Source organism: Chamaea fasciata, unplaced genomic scaffold (assembly GCF_029207755.1).
Source record: "Chamaea fasciata isolate MVZ Bird 193981 ecotype frontalis unplaced genomic scaffold, bChaFas1.0.hap1 SCAF_3, whole genome shotgun sequence".
In the NCBI taxonomy this organism is placed as follows: Eukaryota; Metazoa; Chordata; class Aves; order Passeriformes; family Sylviidae; genus Chamaea; species Chamaea fasciata.
The window spans coordinates 80,156,708-80,184,323 of NW_027094088.1; the positions used below are offsets into that span (position 1 = coordinate 80,156,708).

General features: G+C 38.6%; 1 protein-coding gene across 6 annotated transcripts in view; it reads right to left on the bottom strand.

Moving 5' to 3' along the window:
• The window catches only part of DOP1A (DOP1 leucine zipper like protein A), a 61,496-nt gene extending 38,417 nt beyond the window's left edge, over nt 1-23,079 (bottom strand). For 5 of the 6 annotated variants that reach the window (XM_066179623.1, XM_066179626.1, XM_066179622.1 and 2 more), the window contains exons 1-9: nt 23,018-23,079; nt 11,916-12,107; nt 10,591-10,772; nt 8,198-8,368; nt 6,670-6,859; nt 5,973-6,071; nt 4,781-4,880; nt 2,309-2,418; nt 201-309 (exon numbers count right to left, since the gene is read on the bottom strand). In XM_066179623.1, the coding sequence (XP_066035720.1) occupies nt 201-309; nt 2,309-2,418; nt 4,781-4,880; nt 5,973-6,071; nt 6,670-6,859; nt 8,198-8,368; nt 10,591-10,772; nt 11,916-12,053 (1,099 nt within the window). In that variant the 5' untranslated portion in view covers nt 12,054-12,107; nt 23,018-23,079. Of the gene's footprint in view, nt 1-200; nt 310-2,308; nt 2,419-4,780; nt 4,881-5,972; nt 6,072-6,669; nt 6,860-8,197; nt 8,369-10,590; nt 10,773-11,915; nt 12,108-22,467; nt 22,549-23,017 lie in introns of those variants that run through there. The other variant, XM_066179621.1, reaches the window with a different exon arrangement.
• Between the last annotated feature and the right edge of the window lie 4,537 nt (nt 23,080-27,616).

A 27,616-nucleotide genomic window follows, 5' to 3' on the forward strand; every position in this document is an offset into this window, starting at 1 on the left:
AGAAATGGCATTTGATAGAAGGTAAATCTGATTAATGCATTAAATGAAATACAAAACATAGATACAGCTTGGAAGATCTAAGAGATCTGGCTAACCTGCCAGTACTAAACATATAACTTTTTCAATTTGAGAAAAAAAGAGAGAAAAAATTTCAAAGCAAAATCACATGAAACAAACTAAAAAGAGTAAATGAAAATTACCTAGTTCAGGCTTATCCAGCAAACTAATAAGAATTCGAAAAGGCTTTAAGTCTTGCATTAACGTGCTTTCTTCTCCTTGTCCATTAACTTGTAATATTCCAACCATTGCCTACAAAGAGCAAAAACATATCAGGAAAACAAAAAGAAAGTTAGAAAGCAATAAAAGCTACACATAAAGGGCAAATTCTCAGTAGTGCAGACCACTAATTCCTCTCACTGCAGCTCAGTCTCGCATGATTAAGTTCTCTCAACTTTGCCTGTGAGAACACTTCTGTGGAACAGAATTTGGTAACTTGTATTTATTTAAAATCAAAATAAAGTATTATAAGCAGATAACTCAATATTTTTTAAGAATAAAAAGAGAAGAAATGAGCATTACTGAACAAATTATTTGAGAAGATAAAGCAGGTAGATATTAAGGGCTTAAAAAAACACCATCTGTCCTATGATATACTCATGTGTATGAAAACTTTCTTGACTAAATAGCAATGACTACTTGGAAATAAATGGGAAGACTGAGTTTCTCTACCAATGCAGGTTAGGGAATGAGCTGCAGAATTTAAAAACCCCCATGAGACGACCACAGATTTTGCTTAGTTTTCTGCCTGGCTGACTTGACTGTCTGAGCTAGTTTGTTTCTTTTACAGTTTCAAAGAAAAAGGACAAAGAAGGAAAAAAAATAGGAGAGATGAGAAAGAACAGAGCCATGAAAACCAGTTTTGTCTTGCTATCTGCTACAAACCAAGTATTATCAGCTAGTACCTTAAAAGAAAAAAATCTTTTGTACTTTCACATGTCTTTAGAAGGCCAGAATTTTCAGTCCATTGTATCTATGAATAAGATATGAGTTGACTGGATAAAAAAACCCACAAAGAGACTGCTAGAGAAGAAGGCAGAAAAGAGCAATGCTTTTGAAGTCTTTCGAGAGGCAGCAAAAGGTTTTAGAAGCCATATGTCATTTGTATTATGTATAGGCAAGGCACTGATTCTAATATCCATACCCTTTTCAGACAAAAGCTTTATTGACACTGGTTAAGTTCAAAAGATGGACAGATTTAAAAAGACCATAACCATTAATCATGCCTAAATGTCGCTGAAAGCTCACCATGTTTTTCTTTTATATAAGGTACAGGTGAAACTGTAGCTCATTCAGGCCTCTCCTTTGCATTTGAATAATTTCTGAATCATCTGCTAAGGGAGGCAGAGAGTTGATAAGAGAAGGGTGAGAGTGCCAACGAGGTCCTTGCTGCTGGAATACTGGAATTCTGAGGTCTCTTCCTCATCAGTGGAACAGCAGATCTCACAACTTTCAGATAAAACTGAAGGTGTTAGCTCCATGCTGGGTGTCAGCTTTAAACTGGGACAAGCTGAATATTCTTGTGTCAGCTACTACTGTTAGAATTGCCACTTTCATTCCCATACATAGCATCACAGTTCTGACTCAGAAAAATCCTGACCTTATCAATTTGCCTTAATGATAAAATGTCTTCCTGACTTCAAGATCAGACTCACAGCCGTTTAAAAGACATCTGTATTTCGATTAGTGTGAGAAAAGCAGCACAGTTCTTAGAATCAGTGATCTCAGCTCACACAGCAAGGCTTAAAGGGTAAACTAGTTTAACTGCCAATTTTCTCAACTGTTCCTGGCTGCTAACAGAGAGCAGAAGATGCTCCCTTTTCCTAGCAGGGAGAAAGACCCTTTTAACACAGACTTTGAATGCCATCTGACCAATTTTTTCTGATTCCCAAGACACCGAGGAGTTTCCATATTTACACTAGAGAATACTCCAATTCAGTTTCATGAAAGAACAGGCTCCAGCGTGCTGGGTTCATTATCAAATGGCATCCATGTACGCTTCATTCATTGTGGAAAAGGAGAGGGAGAAATCTAATATTTGTTCTGTTCATTTTGCTATTCTAGAGAAACACATTATGTCATGCCATAATTTTTCCACTGAGAAAGTTTTAGAAGAATAGGACACAAATATCACAAAAAGATAAGATTACATTGTCACATTCCATTGGCAAGTCAAAAGATAAAGTTATAGCAACTTTGATCAGGATCTGTTTATAAAAATACATGCCCCAATAAAACACTGTATAGCTACCTGGACTAACATCTCCTTAGAGAAGGTGTTGAAATAGTAAGTGGCATGCTCCTCGGGATTGCTGTGCCTTGTACTTCTGGGTCCTACAAGGGCACCATTGTTATCAAAACCTTCAAGCAAACAAATGACAAAGCAGATAAATACTTGCAGTTTAACAGAATAAATTGCAAATTTCTTTAAACTAGAAATCAACACACTAGCACTGATAACTTACCAATATGAAGTCCAAGTCATGTTGGCAAGAAAAAGATGATTTTATAGAGTTTAATATGGGAAACTAAATTATACTTTCACATAAGCAGTTTGCACACAAAGCAAAAAAATTATTTTTATGCAATGTTATCAACCAATTACTTCTTGTACAGAAGAAAAATGTTCACAAACACTGCAAAACCCACAATCCTTAAAAAAAACCACAAGCTGTCATATAAAAATATTTCAATATTAATGAGAAGATAAAATTCAGTGTTTTAAATATACAGAGATGATCATGAAAACACACTGACATGACTAAGACACTTAGAAAGAATATCAGTCACACTACAAAAAATATTTTTTTTTAAAATTCAAAATTAGATGAAGGAGATGGACTTTTGTATTTAAGTTTCTTTCCTTTTCCCAGTCAGTTTTTATTGCCCAAAAAAATAGGCTTAAGGAAGAAAAAAAAAAATTCAATTGGTTAACAATGGTTAAGATAACCTGATTTAAGGAGATGTATTTGATTTCTATTCATAGAGAATCTTAACAGGCCACCTCTTGCTGTAAAACAACAGGAAGGAACAGTAAACACCAGAATTAAATAATGTCATACAGAACAATAGAATTCAGACAGTCTTCCAACATAACTGATCTCCATCTGCAACGTCTTATATCAGGAACAGAGTATAATGATAATAGAAAAGCAGCACAATATTCAAAGAAAAAAAAGCAAAAATCCTGTATTGTTAGAAAGTTTGTCCAAATATATAGCAAAAAGAGGAAGTAGCTGTTCACAATACAGGACCTGGAAGTCAGTGTAAAAGTATTCTCTGAAGCTGTATGACTTTCAGTGAAGATTATGTTCATGAAATAGCTGTAAAAGAAGGTTCCTCAACTAAAAGAGCAGCATGATATTTTAAATACACAAAATAGCTTTTTCAATAATAGCAAAAGACATAACTAATCCATCAAATTTAGATGAAACATGAATACAGTGTTTCATCTAGAAACTATTTCCTCCCCAGATTTGAAAATGCAGATATAGAACATAACATTGCATTTCATTGACTTTTTTTAAAGGATGCAAGTCAGTGTCTTGAGGAATGATTAACCAAAGAAGCCAGGATTTTCTCCTGCTTAACTTCTAAACCCCTGCAGATCCTACAGCAACACAACCAACCCCCTCATGCAAAACCCTGTTGCTGACTTCTTCCCTCCCTTCATAATTTCAGTTCTCTCTCAAGGCCCTTTGCTACTCATGTCCTTTCTCCCCAGTCACCCACAGGCTATCTGCCTCTGATGTCTTAACTATCACCTGGGAAAGGTACAAGAGCTGCTAGGAAGAGTTCTGAGTAGCCCAAGAACTACTGCTGGTGAGCTGGGATGTCAAACAAAGAAGATAACAGCAGATTGCAAAACATATCAAGTAGAGAAGACACTTCATGTTTCCCCATTCAGTCTCCAATTCCTAGGACACACTTAGGAATTTACATGATTTTGACTTCTTTCAAAATGGGTTTAAAGAGTAACTAGTCAGATTCATGTGACCACAGGCTTCATTTCCTTAAAATAACACAGCTGAATGAATGTTTTTTAAAATTCTCTAATTTCTGGTCTTCTAACTACTTCCTGAATAGTTAAGGGTCTTCTGATAGCTATAATTCTTTGCTACCCTCCTGATTACATGCTGGTTTCATACAAAAATTTAAATTTGTACTGTATTGATTTTATGTTGTTTGGTAGAATTGGACACCCAATTGCTCAATTTTTACTCCAGAGAGCTGTTGAAAAGTGATTGGTGATCTGTTAATTCAATCAGGCAAAGATCTACTGAAGTTTAAAGTTCACATACTCAAACTGTAATATCAATGCTCTTCAGCATTCTTTTCTTATCATATCTTCTATACTGCTGTGCTCCAAATACCATTTACACTCTACAATGCCTATTTTCTGTTTTGTCCATTCTGTGTTTTTAGAGAAAAAGTTTCAGAATGCCTATTACCATGATCCTGCTACACCAGGCTCTACCCCTGAATGTGGCCCATACTTGCTCCTAGAGGAAAATGCACCAACAATTTATGACAGGAATGAGTTTCAGGATGACATTCTTCATCTTCTATGTCTGTGGAGACAGAAAGTGCCTTTCTTTCTTGTGAAAGAAATTGAGTATTTCACTTTTCCAAGATTCTTTTTGCACAGTAGTGCAAACACTGCTAAGGAAAATACAATCCTTCTTCCACTTTTAGTGGCCAATGGAATGAGATACAAACCTACCTAAAAGCCATGCATAAAGCCTTCGGTTGAGTGACATATCCCTGCGCAGCACTACATGAAGGGCTGCTGACAAAATTCTGATCATGTCTGGACGTGTTGCCTGAAGAAGTTGGAAACACAATTAAATTTAACTATGAAAAGTAATGCTTTTTCTATGTTAGCAGCTTAATGCTCATTAAAACCTAGCTAGTTTCATGTTTTGTCATTTTGGAATTCAGCACAGTACAAGAAAACACAATCTTGCTCTTAGGAAACCAAAATATGATTATTGTTTGGTACAGATACTATATAATAGCACAAACCCTTTAAGAACAACTAAAATAAGAGATTTGACTAACAGCTCCTTTTTGTTACAAAACGTTTCATTTTACTATGAGGCAAAAGCTTTGGAAGAAAATTCTTGAAATCCAGTTAAAAAAAATTGAAGCACTTTTTCAGTTTCTTACTACTTTAAATGCTTGTGTAAGTCTTAATATTGAAAAAAATGCTGTATTGATAATTTCAGCATTTCAGTACCTAAACAGAGACACTCTAAATACTCCTATAGAAACTGATAAATATGAATGAAGCACTTCCACAAGCAGTTCTTTTTTACATAAAAGTGCAGATTTTTCCCAATTTCTAACAAGAGGAGAATCAGTCTTATATAAGTTTTCCTCTAGGAGTTAAACGATTCATCGATCATTTAAAAACAGGACAACTAACAATAAATGCACTCCAAAAAAAAAATTACCTAGAAGTTGTAAGGTCTGCCTTCCACTACTGCTAGGGCTAACCACTCATCCAAAACCAAAAACCATTTTCAATTCTCTAGTGTTCTGAATCTGTTGTGCTAAGAGGATTAACTTTTGCTGATTCTGAACACTGGGAATTGGAAACTTGCAAATGAACAGGTAATTTGCTTTCTCATCATACTGGAGCAAATTAAAAGCTTCTGCATACACTAAACATAATTCAAGCTTACATACACAGAAGTTAAAGTTAACTTCAAATTTAACAAATTAAGTTAAAAAGCAGAAGAGCAGAGATCATGACATGAGAATAGCCAAATCTATCAGAGAAACTCTTATATGTGACTCAAGGTGGAGCTTGGAGAAAATCATTAACAAAAACCAATCAAATACTGTTACTGATTTAAGAAGTGAAGTACATTCAGGAATTTGTCACTTCATCTCTCATGTTAATAACCTACCTGGCTCATGTGGAAAGGAAAACAAAAAAGGATAAGGTCCAACGTGCTCCTCTGTACTAAAACACTGGTATCTTGCACTGAAGTGCTTACTGCTTCCACCTGAAGTAATGGCAACCCCCCCCAAAATAGTTATTTATTATTTTAAGGAGGCAGATGTAAGACAGCACTCAAAAATAACAATAGATATTTATAAATAACGATAAGTACTAAATTTAATTGTTTTAAATTTTGAATAATGAAACAAGATAAAACAGGAAAATAAAAAGTTTCACCATGAGGAAACACAAAATCAACACATTCCCTAAACTACATAAACATTAAGCTTGTGCTTTTTTTTTATTACCAGTGAGTATCTTAAGTTTAAAAGACAAAAGAATTCTCTGCATCTTAAAAAAAATAAACCTAACCAAAACCTGCAACAAAACTCAACCACATTTAGCTGAAGCATGTAAAGAATGCAAAGTTTCACACAAAACCTAAGCAATTCTGAAATGTTAATTCAGCTTTGAAACACTATCATGCACCAAAACATCAGTTTAAATGGAGCTATAATAAACATGCATTTTTATCTCTACGAAGGCTAAGTTCAAAGACAGAGAAGACATCTCAATCCCCCCAAAATCCATTACATAATAAGTAAGTAACTTCAATGTTGTTACTTACTTATTGTAAGTTCACTGTTTGATTAAAACATTACCATTAGTTCAATGTCACTGCCAATTATGTAGAGTTGATCCTCCATGGAAAGCTTCCTGTTCAGGTGGGAGAGGACATAAGTGATGCCAGGCAAGCGAACTGCAGGGCTGGTGAGGAGGCTTCCCCAGAGCGCGCTATAGAACGCTGACTGATCCACAGCTGAAGCAACTTTCTCCAGCAGCGTGTTGGTTCTGCAGTAAAACCAAGCCAGCTGAATCAGGGCATATATCACAGCTCTTGCCCCTGCCTCTAGTTTTAATATGTAGTAAAATTCATTGTTACAGGAAGGTCAAAACTTCTTTTTGAGAGGCCAAGAGAGGCGCAGTTATACACTGAACCTTATAATGCAGCCTGAACAGAGCAATCCAGTTAGCAAGCCTGTGGGCCAATCTGGCTTGCAAAATGCTTTTGGCCTGCCCACAGCTTCTTTTTATGTATTCCTTATGTACTCCTTATGTTCAAAGAGCCAAATAGCTCCTTCATCTGCTACTTAAAGAGAAGTGTTGCTACAGACAGAGGTTTCAGACAGACAGCAGGAAAGCATAGCTATTGAAGAAAAGAATCAAACCAGATGACTTTTGCCCTCTCATTTCTTGCACTGAGTCCTTCTGGTAATAACAGGGCACAAAAATACCCCAATCCTTTGAGCACAAGCAATCCCTTCTCCTGTCCTCATTTCCTCCAACTCATGTGGCAGCACCTCTGCTCCCTATGGCAGGCCTCAGGAGGCAAGCTGGATAGACCTTGTTCCCTGTTGTAGTGATGCCAACTACACTGTGTGTGTGTCTGCCTATACAGAAATAGAAAAAGATAGTGTTGAATTGCTCTTCACATACCAGTTGTGAAAATTCAAGTTTCTGAAGTTGGAAATATCAAGAATATGTAAGCATGTGAACAGTTCCAAGAATTCTAAGTATTGGAGTGTAACTTCATCCTTTATTATAAGATGCTACCTCAGCAGCCCAGATGCTGCAGTTATGTATGTCAACCCATATCAAGAGTCACAGAATTGTTTAAGTTGAAAAAGACCCTCAGGATCATTGAGTCCAACCCAGCACTGCAAAATCCACCATTAAACCATGTCCCAAACTGCCACATCTACACAGCTTTTAAATACCTCCAGGCATGGTGACTCCACTATGCCTGTTCCAATGTTCCAAAGTTTGACAACTTTTTAGGTGAAGCAATTTTTCCTAATATCCAACCTAAACCTCTCCTGGAACAACCTGAAGCCATTTTCTCTTGTTCTATAGCTTGTTACCTGGGAGAAGAGACTGGCAGATAATACTAAGTCTGCTTAATGCCAATTCCCTTTCCATAACTACTAGTAGGAACAATTAACAGTTAATTTGTCCTAATTAATGCAGAGAACCTCCTATCATACCATTCTGTTGCAATTAATATGACAGCATCAAATTAAAAAGCAACCACCTTGAAAACAATAAAATCCACATACAAGTACACAGTGCAAAGTTACAGCAAGCCCCCCCCGATGAAGCATATCACCTTATAAACATAAGTATCCTTACCTTTCATAATATTCTGATCCCTCCTCTAACCCAGGCAGAATCCCAGTTAACAATCCTTGCAGTCCTGGTTTCAATGTTTTCCCCAAAGGGAGGTAATAAATCTCATACAGACTCAGTAATGTTGGCTTGACAGACATAGCAGCATTGGCAAGGAGTGGAAATAATCCAGAACTGCGAAAAATAAATGTTACCTTTTTTAAAGAAGCCTCTAATGTGACTATTTTATTTCTCTGTTAAGACTGCTACAGGTACATCCAGTATAGTTATTATAAGCATCAGATTTTTATCTTAGAATTTTGCATAAGCATAGACAACCACACAATATGACTGTCTTTGGATGGACAGGTTGGTATCCCAAGGCTAATATTATGAGCTTTATTACTATTGTGATAACAAGCACTGAAGGCCCAGAGATGACTGCCTTTCACCAATAAAACAAATATGATAAACCAGAACCATCTCTGCAAAATTAACAAAAAGTTAATTTTGCCCACATTGAACCACATCACAGTGAAAATTGCATTTAAAAATACATTTTCTTTGGACATAAAAAAACCCCAAGACTGGATTAGAACAATTTGAGGAAATTTATAGAAATAATTTTCTAAAAGAAAAATCATGTTTTACTTCAGCAAGTAGCCATGAGGTACAATTTAAGGCATTTATATGGTTAGCAGCATCAAACTACATATTTACTTCAGAAATTCAATCTGTAAACAGATTCTAAAACTAACAATAAACCCTATTCACAATGCTGTTCATAACACAGCCTGTAAAGGACTGAAAACATGGAATGTTCTGAATTTACCTGAATGTAAGTATGAGTTCACAGAAGTTATAAAAGTGATCTCCTAAGGAGAAGATACTAAAGATAGATATCAAAATAATATTTGCTATTGCTACTAAATATAATAAATTATTACAAATTGTACCAATAATCAAATGAATGTGAACACAACTTCAATTTTCAAAATCAGTGAGGACTCAGATTAGAAGACCCTAACATACGAAGAAAAAAATCAAGGAGTAAAAAAGGTAATTTTAAGGAAAGGGTCTTAAAATGTAGACCTACAAATCTACTATTAAAAGAAATATCTTTGTAGATAGGATGTTGTCCATGATAGAGGAAAAAAACCCTACAAAACTCATTCCAAAATACAAAACTTTTGGTAAAATTATTTTTGCCTTTATCTTTCTAACAGAACTTGTACTTTACCATTGTCAATTGGCTTCTTTTTTCTACAGAAAATGTCTTTTTGTTCAATAAGCAGCCCACTAACCCCGTCATTCTTTGTAAGGCTATTACTCACACTTCAAGATTTAATGTTCAGACACTGGCATTCTGCTTTCATGACAAATACTGGAATCGTTGATAATGCCTTAATGTAAATGTCTGTCTCTGCCCTAGTAGCAGTAACAATAGCTTTTAGTTCGATTATACAAGGTAGCATTTTCCATTACCCTAGAACTTAGTGTTAATGAGATCTTACAGCTACTGAATCACCATACAAGCAAAAAAAACATGACCTATGAGGTCACAGCATCTTTTAAAACATGTGGAAACAGAGAACAGAAACACTCCCTCCTCAATATCATTATATATAAACATCATGACAATGCAAGACAGAAGAGCTAGGTTAAGGCATACAATGTCTTTCCAAGCATTAATGCACACCTTTTCTACCTAAACAGAACTCTATTTTATCCCACTATTTCTCAAACCAATGAAATTCTTATCTCATGGGACAGGTCAAGTTTAAGAACCATGTGTGACAGTGTGCACACACCTCTCTATTCACTATGTAATAAATAATGTCTTGTCCACCCAACCAAGCAAAAAATGTACAACTCGTAATGGAGGTTTAGGAACCAGTATATGCCGACTAAACTTAACTTTTCAGGATTATTCTGCCTTTTCACTATCATCAGTTCCAGGGAGAAAAAGTTTGTACTTGCCCCCCCATGCTAATAAAACAAAATCTTTCTGTTCTGTTAATTTGATGATAAAGTTTCTTGCAACAAACTATACTCAGAATCTTTTCCAACAACACTTAAATAGGAAAATGCAATGTTAATACAATGAGGTGTTAACATTTCAATTACTATCCATACTGTACATACAGGCAGAAAACTTTACTTCAATGAAAAAATAATAAACTCCACATTTTCTTCCACTAAAATCAATTCATAACAAAAATTTAGGTGATCTGTTTATCTTCCATTATACAATATTCAGAAGAAAAGTACTAGACAAGCACCAATAACAAGAGGGAAAGAAATAAATTCTTGATTGATTCTTGCTATACATCAAAGTAATACTGCGAATATAAAATGCAGGAAAACAAAAGAATCTTGACTATGCATTTAGAATGCAGTTGTTTAAAATACTGTACCTGTAGAGGAACAGATCTTTGGCCAAGCGCTTGGGCCCAATGATTTTAAAGATGATCTCATACGTTTCAAGTGCCTTCCGATGGACCCCTCCCGGCAGGGCTGGGTGCAGACATTGCGCCAGGCGCTTGCCTATTGTCAGCTTCTTGGGGACCACCTGGTACTTGGCGTTGTTCTGTAGCACCTGGGAAGTCAGCACATAAAGAGCAACAGCACAAAAGAAGTTAAACATCAAATGCACATTTTATAAAGGAGTTCCTGGACGTGTTCAGGAAGTCACCACACAAACCTAGGTTACAAGAAAAAACCCCAATGCTATTAAAATGTACCGTGGAGCTTTTTCTTTGCCATGCTTTTCTCCTGGATGCTTGTTATAGGTGAAATTGCCAAGGTATTTTAAACTTCACTTGCAAAGGGCTTCTTGCCTACAGCTTCTCCATTTGTCATTTACTCATCCATTTGAGGACGAAAATTGCTATTTCCATTTGATAAAATCTATTATCACTAGCTCAAAGAGGACTATTAAACTGTGGGTCATGAGTCTGGGATAGCTTTAGGAGAATGCTGTAGACTGAGATCACATACAAAACTTTACCACTGTCTGAAACTACATAATCACTTCAGAATTGAAAAACAGAATTGCATTTACAGTTTTATGATTTTTTTCTCCATATCATAGCCTTCACATTGCACAAACATGCAGCAAGAACTGCTACAGTAAAAATAAAAGAAATGAGGCTTTACAGAAAATAATGATGCCACTTCCAAATGTAGTGTCATTTGCCTGAGTGGGGCTCCCTAGAAACACATATGACTGACTAAAACAAGATTTTTATGGATATCAGGATTTGTATTCATTTGTAAACTGCTATTAAAGATTACAGTGATATTGCCCATTAAACTTAACTGCTAAAATTAATCAGAACGATAACATTCTCTGGTCCATGAATGATTTGAGCCTCATTTTAGAACTCATGCCCCATAAAACTACTGCTGATACTTATACCAGTTACTCTTTTTTCACATTATTTCTACAACATTGAATGATATTAGAAGTAAATGTTACTAATAAAAAAGAGATGTTGCATTTATTTCCACTAGAAATGTAAAGAACTTCTCCCTTTATTTACAATTACAAAGGGTTCAACTCTAGATCTTAGGAAGGTGTTTGGTTGATTTGTTTGCTCCTTGCACACACCCAACATTTGGCTCATACTGCTGAAATATTTGCAAGAGTGTTAGTTGGCTGGAACCTTGCACTTCTGTACTGCTAGACCAGTACCTTTTGCAATTCCTGAATCTTTTTAAAAGCACTTGCCAGGCATACCTTGTTTAGCTTCCCAAGTGCTGATATTAAATCTGCCCATTCACTGGAATATTCAAAGTTCTTCAGTGCTTTGTCAACAGCTGCTACATAGTTTCTGTACTTGGAATCAGTCAGTAGCTCCAGCTCCTCCGTGTTCATCCTCCCACAGTGTCCCCACTAGAGACCAGCTTGCAATTCATGTACAGACATTACCTATTCAAAATATAAAAGAAAAAAGAGCTCTGAAACCATTGTTCCCAAAACATATTGTTAAAATATGTTAAAAAACCACTACTTTTTCCTCAAAGACACTAAAAAAAAATCTGAAATCAGGTTACAACAAACCATAAACAAAAGCTAACATACTGCAAACAAATATTAACAAATATTTAACACATCCAACAACAAGCTCTATTAAAAAAACCAAGCAAATAATAAAAAATCACAACATCACAAGCCAAACAAAAATCCCTAGAAAATTAATGCATTGTCTCTCCCATAAAGCACTGCTATTTCTAAACAATGCAACAAAGAGATTTTTCATTTTCTTTCTTACTTCCTCTAAGTCCATCACCAGAACCCCCTACCTTTCAACAAACCAGCCTTTCTGCAAACAGGACACCAATCTTTCTGAATCACTTCCAAACAGAAAACAAAACTGAAGGATACATACAATAGTTACACCCTATTCAAGAGGATCTCTGTGCATCAACACTTCCTTTTACAAGACTTGCTATTCTAATCCAGTGATGCAACTCTACTTTGTTTTTATATTATTGTCATCCAGGCACAACAAAAATACATGTTTACCAGTGTTCTGTAATCATAGGCCTTTGCAATTTGCTCAATATATTTTCATTGTGTGGCAGTCTACACCAGGCAATTAAGATATTCTAGTTCCAGAAACACCACCCTGTACTTTTATAGGTCATACACTACTTTTTTTATAACAGAGGTTCAATAACTTTTTAAAGGAAATGAGTTTTTAAGGCTGCTTTCACCTCAAGCAAATACAAGTTCAATGCAAAATGCTATTGTAGCATGTCTGTGAAAAAGGCAGAGTTGGTGCCCCTTTTAATGGGAGTATTATTGGAGGAAACCTTTTGGGCCCTCTTTTATACTTGGCTTCAGAGGAGATTTCACATTCAGCAGATGCTGCTCTCTTCTGTCTCGATTAAAGGGAAATTGGAAGAAAATCATGTGCAGAAGTGCAGGCTGAAGCATGACTGAAAAATCCAAACACACCACAGAACAGCTATAAAGAAGTACTATCCATCAGACTGTCTTCCAGGTATGATAAGGAAAGTTGCAAGAACAAAGAAAAACAAGAAAGCGGTAGACAAAATGAAAAGAGCTGGATGGAAGGAGTAAATAAAAAGGCCAAAAATTACAAGGTTTCTTGCTCTCGACTCTGATGGCAGAGTAATAATGACAGACTGTCTCCAAGACAGAACAGAAATGCAAACCATTATTTTAAAAGCATGTTCTGAGTGTCAAATTGATAGATTTCACAATATCTCACTGGTATGAAGCACTTAGATACCATTTTTAATAAAAAACAAACAAACCTTTTCATGTGGTTTTGTTTTATAATAACCATTTTTGGGTGAAATCCCAAAGAAGATCAGGTTTGTTCTGGAAAACCTATAAAATGCCAACAGATTTCTCAAAGAGACAATTGCACCAAACCACCAAAGTCTGATCTCCAGAAGTGAAATAACATATTAACACTGAAAAAAGAAGAAAGAACCAACATATAAAAGCAGCACAATTCCAATTTTCCAGGCACAACCGATGGAGAAAGAACTTGATACAGTAAATAATTCTTTTTGAATGAAAAATGCATCAGAATCCTTTTTAGCCAGCTAAAGCATAAATACAGCCATTACAACTGAGTGGAAGGCAGGGCTGTCTTCCTCAAGTTCTTGAAAGACCTGAGAGCGGTCTGATAAAGGATTATCAAAGGTTAAACAAACCAGGTAGAGCACAGGGTTAAACAGGCAGCTTTCTTTCAGACTTATAAACTAGTCAGAACAATCCCTTAATTTTAAAGACAAAATGCATTAACACCTTTGACTGAATAACTATGCTTTTTGACAAGTCTACTGCACACTGGCTGTGCAAATTTAATCATTATGAAGTTTTATATAGAGAAGAAAAAACATACTTGATTTTCTTACTATTCTATAGTTATGGTCTCATTTTTCTATCTTAAAAAATGTTGGATTTTTTTTAAAGAATTTATGCAAAGAATTTCTTGCATACTTTTCCCCCCAATGAAATCCCAGTTTTAGACAAATCATGACTAGCCATAGTAAGTGAGGCACCCAAGGATTCTACAAAAATGTTATGTATTATTTTTCTAAACCTTGGACTACTTCTATTCTACAATCATTAAAATTATAGGAATGCCCACTGTTATTAGTTCTCATACATAAAAATAAACCTGTTTACTATGGTTTGCTTTCTCAGTCTGAAGATTTCCCACAATGTAATTTTAAATCTTTCCATGTTTCTATAACATATTCTTACCAATACTTTCCTGTTCTGTTCATCTATAACAAAAACGCAGATTTAAAAACATTTGATTTTACAGCTGGTATTTCAATACAGTGTAAAGCTTGGTACTGTTTATTTCCTTATAAGTATCACACCCTTATTCTTCCATGGTTTACTACTTTGAAAAAATAAGATAAATAATAAAATTGGATAGATAAAGAAGATTGAAAAATAGGATTTTCTGCTACACCATCACACAGCCCACAAAATAAAGCATTAATCTTGTCATTAGACAACCACCATTTGGCATGAGGGCCAACTTTCCTTGGAATATTCTTCATTTGTTTCTCTTTCTAAACAAAGATATGAAGAGCACTATCCTTTGGGTTTTTTCTTTTTCTTTTTTTTGTATACCAGATGAGATGAGCCAAGCTTCTCAGATTGAAGGTTAAGCCATTCTCATGAGTCTGGCATAAGCAATTGCTGACCTGTTAGATGGCCATGGCTTCTTAAATGGATCTCAAGAAGTAAATATGTTTTCTGCCCCAGCACAAAGCTTATTATCAAGGAGGAAGAAACTACCTAAGATGTACTATACACCTTCAAATAATATATTTACATCACAGGTGACAGCAGAAGTAGGTCCTGACACCTACTACCTTCTACTTCACCGTCTAGCAGGGATTAAAATACAGATAGCCCACGATCCTGGGTATCCCGGATGCCTGCTGAGTATTTGCACATGACTCTGACAAGGAAAGCAGAGGTCTGGGGCTGTGGATCTTCTTTCGCTGGGGATTGTGCACAGTGTGCTCCCAGAGCAGCCTTCAGTTCCCTTCACAGATGACGTTGGTTTTCCTCCAACTCATTAAAACAACACTGCTTCAGCTGTGTTTCCACAGCAAGTGCTCGTTCTTCAATGCTTTTGTACCTAGGTGCCTTCTGTCTCACCTCAACACAAATTATTCACCTGTTTAAGAGGCTCTAAATGTTTTTCACTGAAGCCAAAGGAACATAGAGAGGAACAGCAGCTTCATCAAATCAATTCCATAAATGGAGCTTTTATCGAGATTCTGTTTTGATTTAATCATAAGGTTATAAGACTTGATTCATAAGCTCTCCCTTATCTATTTTACCTCAAAACTCCTCTTCAGGTTTGATTTGCTACTATTCCACTCTCATATTTTTCAAGCATCAGATAATTGCTCTATTTGTGTGCTTCACACCAATCTGCAACACTGAAATACTGGTACAGGTCCAGTGGCTGATTGTGGAGTGAAAATCTGCATACATCAAGTCACTTGAAGAAATCTCAAGATTTGCTCCAAGTACTGCAAGAATCTGAGCTCACAAACTTGCTCCTTTTAATTCTTCAGTGTTTTTGCTTTGCAATGCAATATTCCAAGGCATTTTTAAAATTGTGTACCATTTCAAGGGTGGCTATGGGATGCACAATTAAAAAAATTAAAAATTAAAAAAAAAATTAAAAATATGACAAAAATTCTAATTTCACTGTAGTGCTATTGCTTTTTAGGCCAGCAACTGCAGAAAAACATTTGTATTTAAATAGACTCAATACAAACACAGATTTGAATACACAGAAAACACAAGCCTTGTCATTTGGTAATTTATTATGCTTTGCTTCCCCTCAGAAGCATTTAACAACATCAATAGCAAAATAAGTCCTGCAAATCCCACACCAGACTCTTTAGATAAAATTCAAATATAGAAAATATATACACTCTCCTATAACCACAGATAAAGATTTTCCAATTACAGCTAATTAGTCTGTTTCTAGATTGACTTTCCAGAGTTCCCTTCTTCAGAATTTTTCAAACAGGAATCTCTAACATCTTCTGAAGAATAAGATCCATTTGAGCTTGTTATTTTGGCCAAGTGCTATTCAGTAGAATAATGAAAGAAGGATCTTCCCCATACTACACAAACAAACAAAACCAAAGAATCCCATCTGGCAGTATTATTAACTGTAACTAGCCATTATGTCATTAGTATCTTGCAACAGTCTACAACACTGAGTAAGATTTAATATTGTGATTAATAACTTCTCAGTACACTTTTCTACCTAGTCATATTCACAGGTGGACAGAGCACATTACATTTCTCCACAGAAAAAAACCCAGCTCTGCTTTAGGTGTTCAAATTTCTTTCACAAAAAAAAAAAATTAAATTAAATCCGTATAATACTCTGTGCATTACTTATATTGGCAACTTCTAAACCAACACAAGATGTTTTCCTGGGAGTGATTCTCATATCAAAAAATAACTAAATGCAATAAAACATATGGTTTGTATTACAGAGGCTAGCTTAGGTACCCAACTGGATGTGCACCCTCCTCACTTATGAAGCTACAAAACAAGTTTATTATTACATAAAAAATCAAACTGTCAGTAAAAAGAAACTGAGTGCATTTTTCTTTCTTTTGCATGTTCTTCACTGAAAAAAGACTGAAATAAACCTAAGTCTATCACTGAGCACAGTCTGATGCAAGTACATCAGGTATGTAAAATGTTCTTTCTGCTATCCCTGTCATACGGTGGCTTACACCAGACGTAAAGAGTTCATAAAGAGGAACAAGGAACAAGTTCAAAAATTCATAAGGAACATACAAGAAGTCTTCTAAGGATTTGACTGCTCTAATTTCTACTTAAGAAAACAAATTTATAATTACAAACAAACCCTAAATGAATATGATTTAGAGCACAATTTTTCTGATATTAAAAATATCAAATCTGTGTCTGTTTGTCCGAGGGGAGAAGAAAGTGACCAAAGACTTCTCACTCTCATGGACAAATACATGATTTTCACTCTTCCATCACTCTTCCAACTACCTCTTAAAAATCGAGTTTAGGGTGACATTTTAACCCCTCTAACCAATTCTATTTTATTAGAGCTTCTCAATATGTAACAGGTAAACTTTGAAATAGTTTGATATACTGGACTGAAATTTTGATTTTGACTCCAGACCCACTGACAGAACACTACTGATTCCTTTTCTTTCAGGCCTTCAGCACTACAGCCTGCATACTGCTCAGGACTATCTTAGTGTTCCTGGCAAAGTATAACAGACAGCATCTTTTCTAGAGTTAAGTACTTTTGCACTTCATGAATGCCAGAATCTTAAACTAAAGTCTCTACTTTTAAAGTATCGTTCTTCATGAGATCAAATCACATTCAGATTTCACAGATCTGAACTTATGTCACTCAGTAAATGAAAGATGATGATTTGCATCTTTCTTACAGCTCAGGTCAACCACTATCTAAAATACTTTTTTCTTACTGAAATAACATTTCCCCATTTTTCCTTTCTTATAACAAATGATTCTTGAATTATCTATGTAATACATTATAACTTAATCAGTGTTCATTTTACTTACAAAAATCAACAAAGTTCCAGATAGCCTTGCTTCTTATTCTAAATTATGCTAAACATCTAACATGTCTTACTAGAAAACAGATGGCAATTTAAGTCAGAATAACACAACATAGAGAAAAATGGGAAAATTCTTCCTTGAAATTGTGGTTATCCTTCAACGCTTACTTTCAAGTGCTTTTTTTTAGCCCCCTTCTTCCCATTTGTTGACCACTGTTCAATTACACACTTGAAGAAAACAAAAAAAACCAAAACAAAAACCACCTAGAATTTACCATGCACTCAATTTGACAAGTGTTCAGAGTGTTGCCTCCTTAATTTCATCACAGCTCACAGAGTTACACCTTTCCAAACAACTTAAATCTTAAATTTTGGCAGCAATGCATCCATCAAAGATGGGTAAACAACTTGATTAAAGACATTTGAAAAAGAATCATTTCATTTGCAGAGCTGGCATCTGAACAATACCAAACATTTAGGGTTTTTTAAATTATAGAATGCTTTGAATTAGAAGGGACCTTAAATTGCATCTAGCTCCAACTCCTCTGCCATGGGCTGGAACACTTTCCACTAGAACATGAATTTTAATCTCCCGGAGTCACCAGGAGATTAAAATTCACTTTCACAATGCTGAGCCACACAAAACCACAAAATCCTTACTCTGAAGTTATGTGTAACATTGTATATATAGTGTATCAACTACAACTCCCTGGACCAAAAGAAACTGTTTCCATGCTAAAAAAACAAAAACCAAACAAATAAAAAAGGTCAGCTTGCTCCCTGAGCTGGTAGGGCCTTTTTCAGCTATCCACAAACAAACCCGCAACACCAGAGAGTCAGTTTTCGCCATCATAAAGGGCTCCTGAGACTGAATATTAACAACAAGGCTGTTTGAATTACTCTAAACAGGATATGGAAGGTATTTACCTGACATAGCCATATCCATGGAAACCACAAGTTCAGTGGGTTGGGAAAAGCACTATCACAGGGAGAACAAGAGTGCAGACACCTGTGAGCACCGTGAGCTTTGTGATTTCCCAGCTCTCTCACACACCCTCTGGGCCTTGGGACCACTGCCCTCGCTGTTCAGTTGTGCTTGATAAATACACAACATCAAATAGTTATCTTCTCTCCACCTGCCTGAGCACAGGAACAGGACAGGCTTCCTAAAATAAACTGCGATTTTTCACTTTTGTGTGTTCCAGCCTTGTGCCTTCAAATGGTCCCTACACCCTCTCAGAAAAGAATTCCTTTCAACTAGCTAGCTTTTCTTTGGCAAGCATTTATTGAGAGGAGACTTACCTTGAGGTATTCTTTCGCTTTCTTGCATATTTTTTACTCTTGCAAATTAATATGTAATACATCTAAAATAAATAGATAAAACAATGGCGAAAAAGCCATAGCAAACATAACAATGGAATCAAGTCAAACCAGAATCCCTTTATTTACAGCTATATTTGTACTACACTTTGTTTTAAAGGAGAGTTTGCCAACTTCAGGATACTTTTCAGCTTAGTACACACACAAAAAAGGACTTAGATGAGATTCACTGTCTTACATTACACTTGCTGTACTCCGTACTGAGAGAAAAACTTTGCTTCCAAGGTAATGCTGTGCCTTCCCATTAAGACTTCTCTTTAAATATTCTGATACACAGTTTAACACAAAATCTACCAAATTAACAATAAAAAAGTGGTAGCCAGGTATTTTATTCATTTATTCTTTGCTCACAACATCCTTTCATTTATCCATTTGCATTGTTCTAATACATACCTTCAGGCGGGTTTAACATTCTGTCTCCAAACAATCCTGATAGGTCTTTACACAAAGGCATGTCAGAAGCTCTCATATCCTTATCCTTACCTTACTTGGATAACCAAATACAATGAATTTGGGCAAGACTTTGTCCATCTTCATTTTTGATTATGCCCTGAGGTGTAAGGTATTAGTAATTCATTAATTTCAAATTTCAACTAATTTCTATAAATTTATTCTGATTTTAATCCTGAAATACCGTCATATGCCATACATATATCTCTGCATTATCTAGACTGCGGTTATATTTTACAATGCATCTGGTTTCCCAGTTTCAGAGGTGAATTTCAAAGGAATTTGTAAAGCAGAATGCTTTTCTGACTATTCTGAAAACGGTGCCTGGACCATCCTTATCCTCAGAAGTAAGCCAGAAAAGGCACAAACAAAAGGTTAAATCCCCTACTATTTCTGCAAATGAAAAACCAAGTTTGGCAAAGCACCATTCCTTGACTTCTATTTTTTAATGCTTATAATGAACTACAAGTTTCTGATAAATACAGGAATGTGTCAACTAGTAAAACTACTGATTCTCCTTGGTCCTTTCTTGTTTCAGTTATTGGGAGAAGATGGTTGATCCTGCAGTTTCCTCTCCCCAGCCTCTCAGAGGGAAACATATCACTTACTGTTCCTATTTATCATTCAGCTTCTTTTCATCTACAAGTCAGAGCAACATGGTTATTAATCTGGAAGACAATTTATGTGCATACAGAAAAATTACTTCCATTTTTCTATTTCATGCTTTAGCAGGTATCACTTAGTGCAGCCTCTTTTCTATCTCCTATTTTTCTCAACCATTTTCAAAACAGGGTTTTTAACAACATACTTCAAATCTCTTCTTGGTTCTCTTCTACGCACTGCAGATTTAACATAATACAGCTCCACCAAAGAAAAAAAAAAAAGAAAAAAAAAAAAGAAAAGAAAGAAAATAGAAGGAAAAGAAGAGAAAAGAATATCAACAAGCATTTTCAGCCAGGCAACCCAGAGCAAGCAGTCATTCCTGGCTAAGCAAGAGGACACTGAAGGTGGACAGCAGGAATGGTGGCCAAGAGAATTAAACCAGCGACGAACACATGGAAGTGTCCTCCCTGTATTCAAACAGAAAACAATGACAGGACATTACAGGCTGAGCCCACTTACACCAGTGGAGCACAGTTCCTCTTCTTCACAGTGCCTGGTAGGGGGCTGTTTTAGATTTGTGCTAAACATGGTCGATAATACAGAGATGTTTTTGTTATTGCTGGACAGGGTTACACAGAGCCAAGGCCTTTCCTGATTTCTGTACTGACATGCTGGCGAGCAGGCTGGAGATGCATGTGAGGATCAGAGGAGGCAGAGCTGGGACAGGTGACCCAAACTGGCCAAAGGGATGTTCCAGACAACATGACATCATGCTTAGCATACAAAGAAGGAGGAAAGGGGGGACATTTGTAGAGATGGTGTTTGTTTTCTCCCCAAGCCTCCGCTAGGTTTGATGGGGCCCTGCTCTCCTGGAGGTGGCTGAACACCCACCTGCCATGGAAAGGGGTGAATTCATCCCTTGCTTTGCTTTGCTTGTGTGTCTGCTGCTTTCCCTGTTAAACTGTCCTAATCTCAACCCATGAGTTTTCCTCCTATTATCCTTCTAATTCTCTCCCTTGTCCCACAAGTGGGGGAGTAGGGCTTGGCTGCTGGCTGGGGTTGAACCACAGCACCGCCTTACCCACAGAGCTTGCTGTGCCTGCCATGAGCATTTCTAATGGTCTGCATAGCATGACAATAATTTTACACAGGAAAAACACTGCCTACCTTGTGAACAGAACCATCCATTCAAACACACAGCCACTCCAGTAATGGAAGACATAAGATGCCTTTTCTTTGCAAAATGCTGTTTAAATATCTACTGTCAGAGGTGTTACCAACAAGTTGAGAAAGCAAGACATTCAGTGAGCTGGAAATGCAGCCTCTCCCCATATCATGTACAGGCTGCTTAGCTTCCAAAAGTGCCAATTCTCATGTCAGTGAAAACAAAACCACAAATTATGTTGCAAATATTCTGCCTGTTTCCAAAATGCCATCCCCCCTCATAACACTCATACATGCTATATGGAAAATTACTGTACATTTTGGATAATCACAGCATTTAGGTATCACACTATTAGCAAAAGGTCTACTGTATTCCATCCTGTTTATAAAAGGTACCAACATTAAAAAAAAACAAGCAAGCCTCCCCTCCAAAAAAAAAAAAACCAAAAACAACAAAAAAAATCCCCCACCACAATCAAAGAGAGCAAATTTGATAGCCAGACCTGCTTAAGTATTCAACACAGGCCAAGCCTCAGCAGCAAAATGAAAAGACTAGGATCTTCAACCTTATAGTGTGGTCCCTTATTACCCGCAAGCATTAAGCCTCTCACTCTTTAGATGTGTGTTCCCAACTCTTCACACTCCTACAGCCTGAATTCAGGTGTCAGTAACACTCTGCAGTTAACCTGAGAACCATAACACTTTCACTATCACTGCCTACTGAAAGAAAATCCAGGACTGAAAGGGTTCTTGCAATCAGCAACAAAAACAACGGTTGAGTCACCCAGAATAAGCTCTTTAAAACCCGCACCTCATATCTAACATATTTTAGGTCACTTAAAAAGATAAACTGTTCAGGCTTCCCTGGTTACTGTCATAGGTAAGAAAATATTATTTCTGAAAAACATTTAACACCAGAAGCTGTCATATATTTATGCTTTTCAAACTGGCATCACGAGATTTAAGGCCATCTCTGCATCAACAGATGAAATTTAACCCTGCACCACACAACCCAGTGACAGCCGTACGTCCCATGTATCCTTCCAAATACCACACGCAGTAACTCCAGCAACCGGGAATCTCACCTAAAAGAGGCCCGCAGCCCCCTGGACGCTCAAGGTCAATGCAGGACGACCCTGGCAGCCCGACGCCAAGCTCATTCCCAGGCAGGCGGGAAGAGCTCCCTGGGGAAGCTCCACCACGAAGGGCGCAGCCAGGCCCCGCCGGCCGCTGCCGGGGTGCGGGCGCGGCTGTGCGCCCCAAACTCACCCGGGCGCGCTTCGCGCTGCGGGGGCACAGAGCCCCAGGGGGAGGGGCGGACAGGTGCCACAGGTTAATTGATGCAGCGTAATTAACAGGCTATACCACCTCTCCCCGGGTTCCTCAGCAGCTGTCCCTCGCACACAGCCCAGTACGGCTCGGCCGTCGTTCGCCACGACGGTGCCGGAGGGGAGGGCAGAGCAAAGCAGGGCACAGCAGAGCAGAGGGCCGGCTCGGCTCCAGGGGCGGACCCTCCCCAACACCGGCGCGGCGACGGGACTGGAGGGAGGAGAGCAGGAGCAGCAGCAGGCGCCGCCGGGCCGCGCTGCGTGCCCGCACAGGGTCCCGAAGAAGGAGCGGGGGGAGCGGCGTTACCTGAGCGACCCGAGCCGGAAGAGCCCGACCGCCACCGGCACCCCCGCGCCGCCCTGACAGCTCCCGGCGTGCCCCGCGCCGCGCCCGCCCCGCCCCGCCCGCCGCGCTGCGCCCCCTGGCGGGGCGCGGGCGCAGGTGCGCGGGCGCGCAGCGGGCTCAGTGTGAGCGCGTTTGTTTATCTGGCCTGATACTTAACCGAGTTTGCCAAATACAGCGCTGGTAAGAATGGAAGGTGGGTGGGTCTTTAGAAAATTATGCTGCAACAGGTTGCCCAGTGAAGCTGTGGATGCCCCGTCCCTGGAAGTGCTCGAGACCAGACTTGATGAGGCTCTGAGCAATCTGGTCTAGCAGACGGCGTCCCTGCTCATGGCAGCGGGGCTTTGAAGGGGATGATCCCTAAGATCACAGAATCAATTAGGTTGATAAGATCTCTGAGATCATCGGGTCCAACCTATGATGATGATCAAACGCTACCATGTTAACCACACCATGGATCTAAGTGCCATGTCCAGACTTTCTTCAAACACCTCCAGGAGCTGTGACTCCACCACTTCCTTGGGCAGCCCATTCCAATGTCTAACCATCCTTTCTGTGAAGCATTGCCTCTGAATGTCCAACCTGAATCTCCCCTGGCACAGCTTATGACTATGTCCTCTTGTTCTCTCTCTGGCTGCCTGGCAAGAAGAGGCCAGCCCCCAGCTGATCACTTCCAACCCAAACTGCTGTGTGATGCTATGATGTGATATTATCTTTATGTTAGCAGCAGCTGTTTTGGGAATTTTCTAAAATTTCTTGTGATTAGTATGCTTGAATCCTTGCTACACACAAAAGTGTGTGCCCACGTGGACAGTATTGGAAGGAATTTTTTTACTGCATTGCAAGAGTGATTTTTTAACAGACCAGTTCCACAGTATAAGGTGTACAGCTCTTAGACTGTTATATCTTAGTTTTAAAGTCATCATTACAGTTCTCAAATTAAAGCAGGCTTCATAATAGCAAACAGAGCTTATGATTATAAATTACTTGAGTAACTGAAAAAAAAAAGAAAAAAAAAGGTGTGTTCAGCTTACATGATTAATATTTTAGGCTCTGTCTGAGGATAAAGGATATTTCTGCTCAGAGGATATTTCTAAAATACTGCCAGGGGAAGATCTCATAATATTTATAAATCTTCTACTCAGTGACTTACGTTGCCAGCCAAAATTTAATGAAGTCTAATTTTATTCTCCAGACTTGGGATAATAATAAAGAGTAAATGCAATTCCTTTTCTCATTAAACTATACTAGGAATCAGTACATGAAAAATAGTTACTTCCTGGAAAGCTGACAATTTCCATTGGTTTTCTGAGGCATCAACTATGACTTTACGCGTAATGTATTTTTAATTAAAATGGTGTAATTATTTTTTTCTTTGAAGATACTTAAAAATGCCTTTGAGATGTACTTGCTAACTAGGTTGGTCATGCTTTTGGAGCTATTTAACAGTGGTGAGCTTCACAGAGGGGAAGTGACTGTCAATAACTGACCATGTGCTTTCACATGCTATTATTGCACTGCAGAGCGGTTGGACGTCTAAGCTTCCCTTGTGCTGAATTTAGTAGTGGCAGTTACAGCTCAGAGCTCCAAAACACTTCTTTCAAATTGTTTCATCAACTTTATGTGCAGTGGCAATCAAAAAAGCATTGTATGTCATTGGGAAGAATATTGAGAATAAGACAGAAGTAGTTGTTTGGCTGCTGTGTAAAGGGCTGGTACAGCCTCAGATTGATTACGGCATCAATTCTTGTCTTCACAGCTCACGAGGGATGTACAGAAGTTGGGAAAGGCACTGTGGAGAGATGTCACTGCTATATTACAGCAAGAGCAGTAATGACTGCATCTGTTCGATGCAGAGAGAGAAGGCAGGGGAGAGGATTGATTAAACTCTAGAAAATCATGAAAGGCAACAAAGTTGTTGTTCACCAAACCCAACAGTATGAGAATGAGGAGGCACAGATAATTCTTTTCTGCAAAGCAGAAAACTTCTAGATCATATCGGCACCAGGGGCTGGGGACTTGGACACTATCTGTAGGTTGAAGGATACATTAATCATATTGATGACAAACACATTCATAAGTGGACACTGAAGGAATTGGGTAGGGATGTACCCACAGGGCAAGTACCTGGAAGAAACCACACTATGGAGCTCTTCCTTATTAGTACCTTGTTTTACTGATGTTGGAGTCAAAATGCTGGGCTGGGTGCAGCACTGATGTTAGGTGCACTTGCTCTATAGGAAATTTACCTTTCTTTCCCTGTAATTATTTCACAGCAGAAACAGTGAGAAACCTATAATAGACAATTTTGAATGAGTTCAGACCCTGCAAACACTTAAGATTATTCTTAAGTTTGTAGCTTTGAGTAAGCCTTTGTAACATCAAAGGTTCTTTTACTAACACTAGGAGTCAATTCTCTTATAATAACATGGAGTTTATGTTTGACGTATGACCCACTTGTCCACAACAATTTAGCCAACAAGATGTACATTCGTTTGTGAATTCTTTGGAAATGAAACCCACCATGTGGATTAACTATTTTTCTTCCTTAAAAAAAAAAAAAAAGGAAATGCAACAACAACAAAAGCCCAAACCACCACACTCAGAAGAGCATAGTGGACAGCATAGTCCCATCTTAGAATACTTCAATAAATTCATACTTTGTAAGAAACAACAAAATAACTCAGTTGAAATGTTGTTGTATTTTTTCCCACAAAATCTAACCTTATGCCATTTTCTTCTTTGGGACTCTTCTTCTTGGTTTTGATAACTCCAAGGACTAAGCACACTTCAATATAATCATGTCTTTGATAATAAATTGTTAAAAAAGTAATGTGAGCAATTTTGCCTATTTGTTTGAAGATATGTAGATCATGTTTTCAAACAATTCTTTGCAACCACAGAAGGTCTTGTGACTTCGTAAAAAGTAAACATTTTTTTACATTGTGGAAAGACTCCTTTTTTACAAAACGAAAGTTTCTTTCCTTGGTGTCCTTGAATACTGAACATCAATACTGAACTTCTTACATACTGTGAGGGCGGCATCCTGGATGAATTGTGCAGTGACACTGTTCATAAGGTAAGGGAAAGCCACCCAGGTGTGTCAGGCTGGACTTACAGCCTCTTGATAAAAGATCTCATGAGAGGCACTAGAAAACCTCACCCCAGAGCAGCCCCTGCCTATGCTGAGAGCCTGTTTGCTGAGTACAATGTGACAGCATTCAAGAGCTGGGTGCACATGCATCGGGAGGAATTCAGGCAGACCTGTAAAGCTGCAAGAAAGGATGGAGAGGGTTTTTTTTTTCACAAGGCAGGGGTTGAGTAGTGATGCACGACCTGCCACGGGACACAGTCCCCAGTGCTGGGGAGCCTGCCCCCGTTTCAGCAGAGGCCTCTGCTCAGACAGAACCTTACAGTCATGATGGGGTGAACCCAGGCAGCTGTTAGCTCAGGGGTAGAATCAGAAGTGCAAAAGCAAGAAAAACTGTGGGTTAAGCCAATGATGTTTTAGGAGATGAAGAGAAAAAGAAGCAACACCCCCCCCCCCCCCCCAACCTACAGACAATCACTCACCACCTCCCACAAGACTGCTGATGTTCAGTCAGTCTCTGAGCAATGATCACTTTGGAAAGACTACGCTCCGAGTTTTTACTGCCAAGTGAGATGTTAAGCGCCATGGAACATCAATTTGGTCGATTCAAGTCGGCTGTACGGCCCCTCTCCCCCTGCCTCAGACTCTTCCCCATCTCCAGCCTACTTGCTGGGTGGTGCAGAGTGATTCAATGAGAACGCCTTGGCAGTATGCAAACACCGTTCAGCAACAGCTAAACCAGCAGTTTTATTATCATTATCAACTCCGTTTGGCCACGAATCCTGAGCACACACCCCCAGACACAGCCCACAGCTCCTTTGGGGAGGTGCCCGAGAGAACGGACCCGGCCTCCTCCCAGCGGCGGTGTGGCAGGAAAGCAGATCACAGCCCGATGTTGACATAGAAGACTGGGCATAAGACAACCCCGCGAGACCAGCGGGTTGTGCACACCTTGACCCTGGGGCTCGGGACCCCATGGGACTCATCCCTGGGCCCCCAGGCCTGACTCTGCCGCCAGCAGCGGCCAAGCCGGGGTCGCGGCAGACCCCGGGACGCCCTGCCGCCACTGCTCCCAGGGCACCGCCGGAGCCGAGCTGCTGGATCCTGCGCTTGGATCGCAGCAACCCCATGCAGTGCTACGGGCTTGGGGAGGAGTGGCTTGAGAGCTGTTCGGCAGAGAAGGATCCGGCGGAGGCTGGCTGACAGCCCCTATAAGCGAGCGGTGTGCCCCGGTCGCAAAGAACGCTAGTATCGTCTTGGCCAGCAACAGTGTGGCCAGCAGGACCAGGGCAGTGATAGTCCCTCTATACTCTGCAATGGTGAGGCCGTACCTCCAGTGGTCTGATCAGTTTCTGGACACCTCAGTTTAAAAGGAATATTGATGTGCTGGAGTGCATCCAGAGAAGGGCAACAAGGCTTCCGAAGGGTCTAGAAAACGTCTTACAAGGAACAGCTGAGGGAGCTGGGGTTGC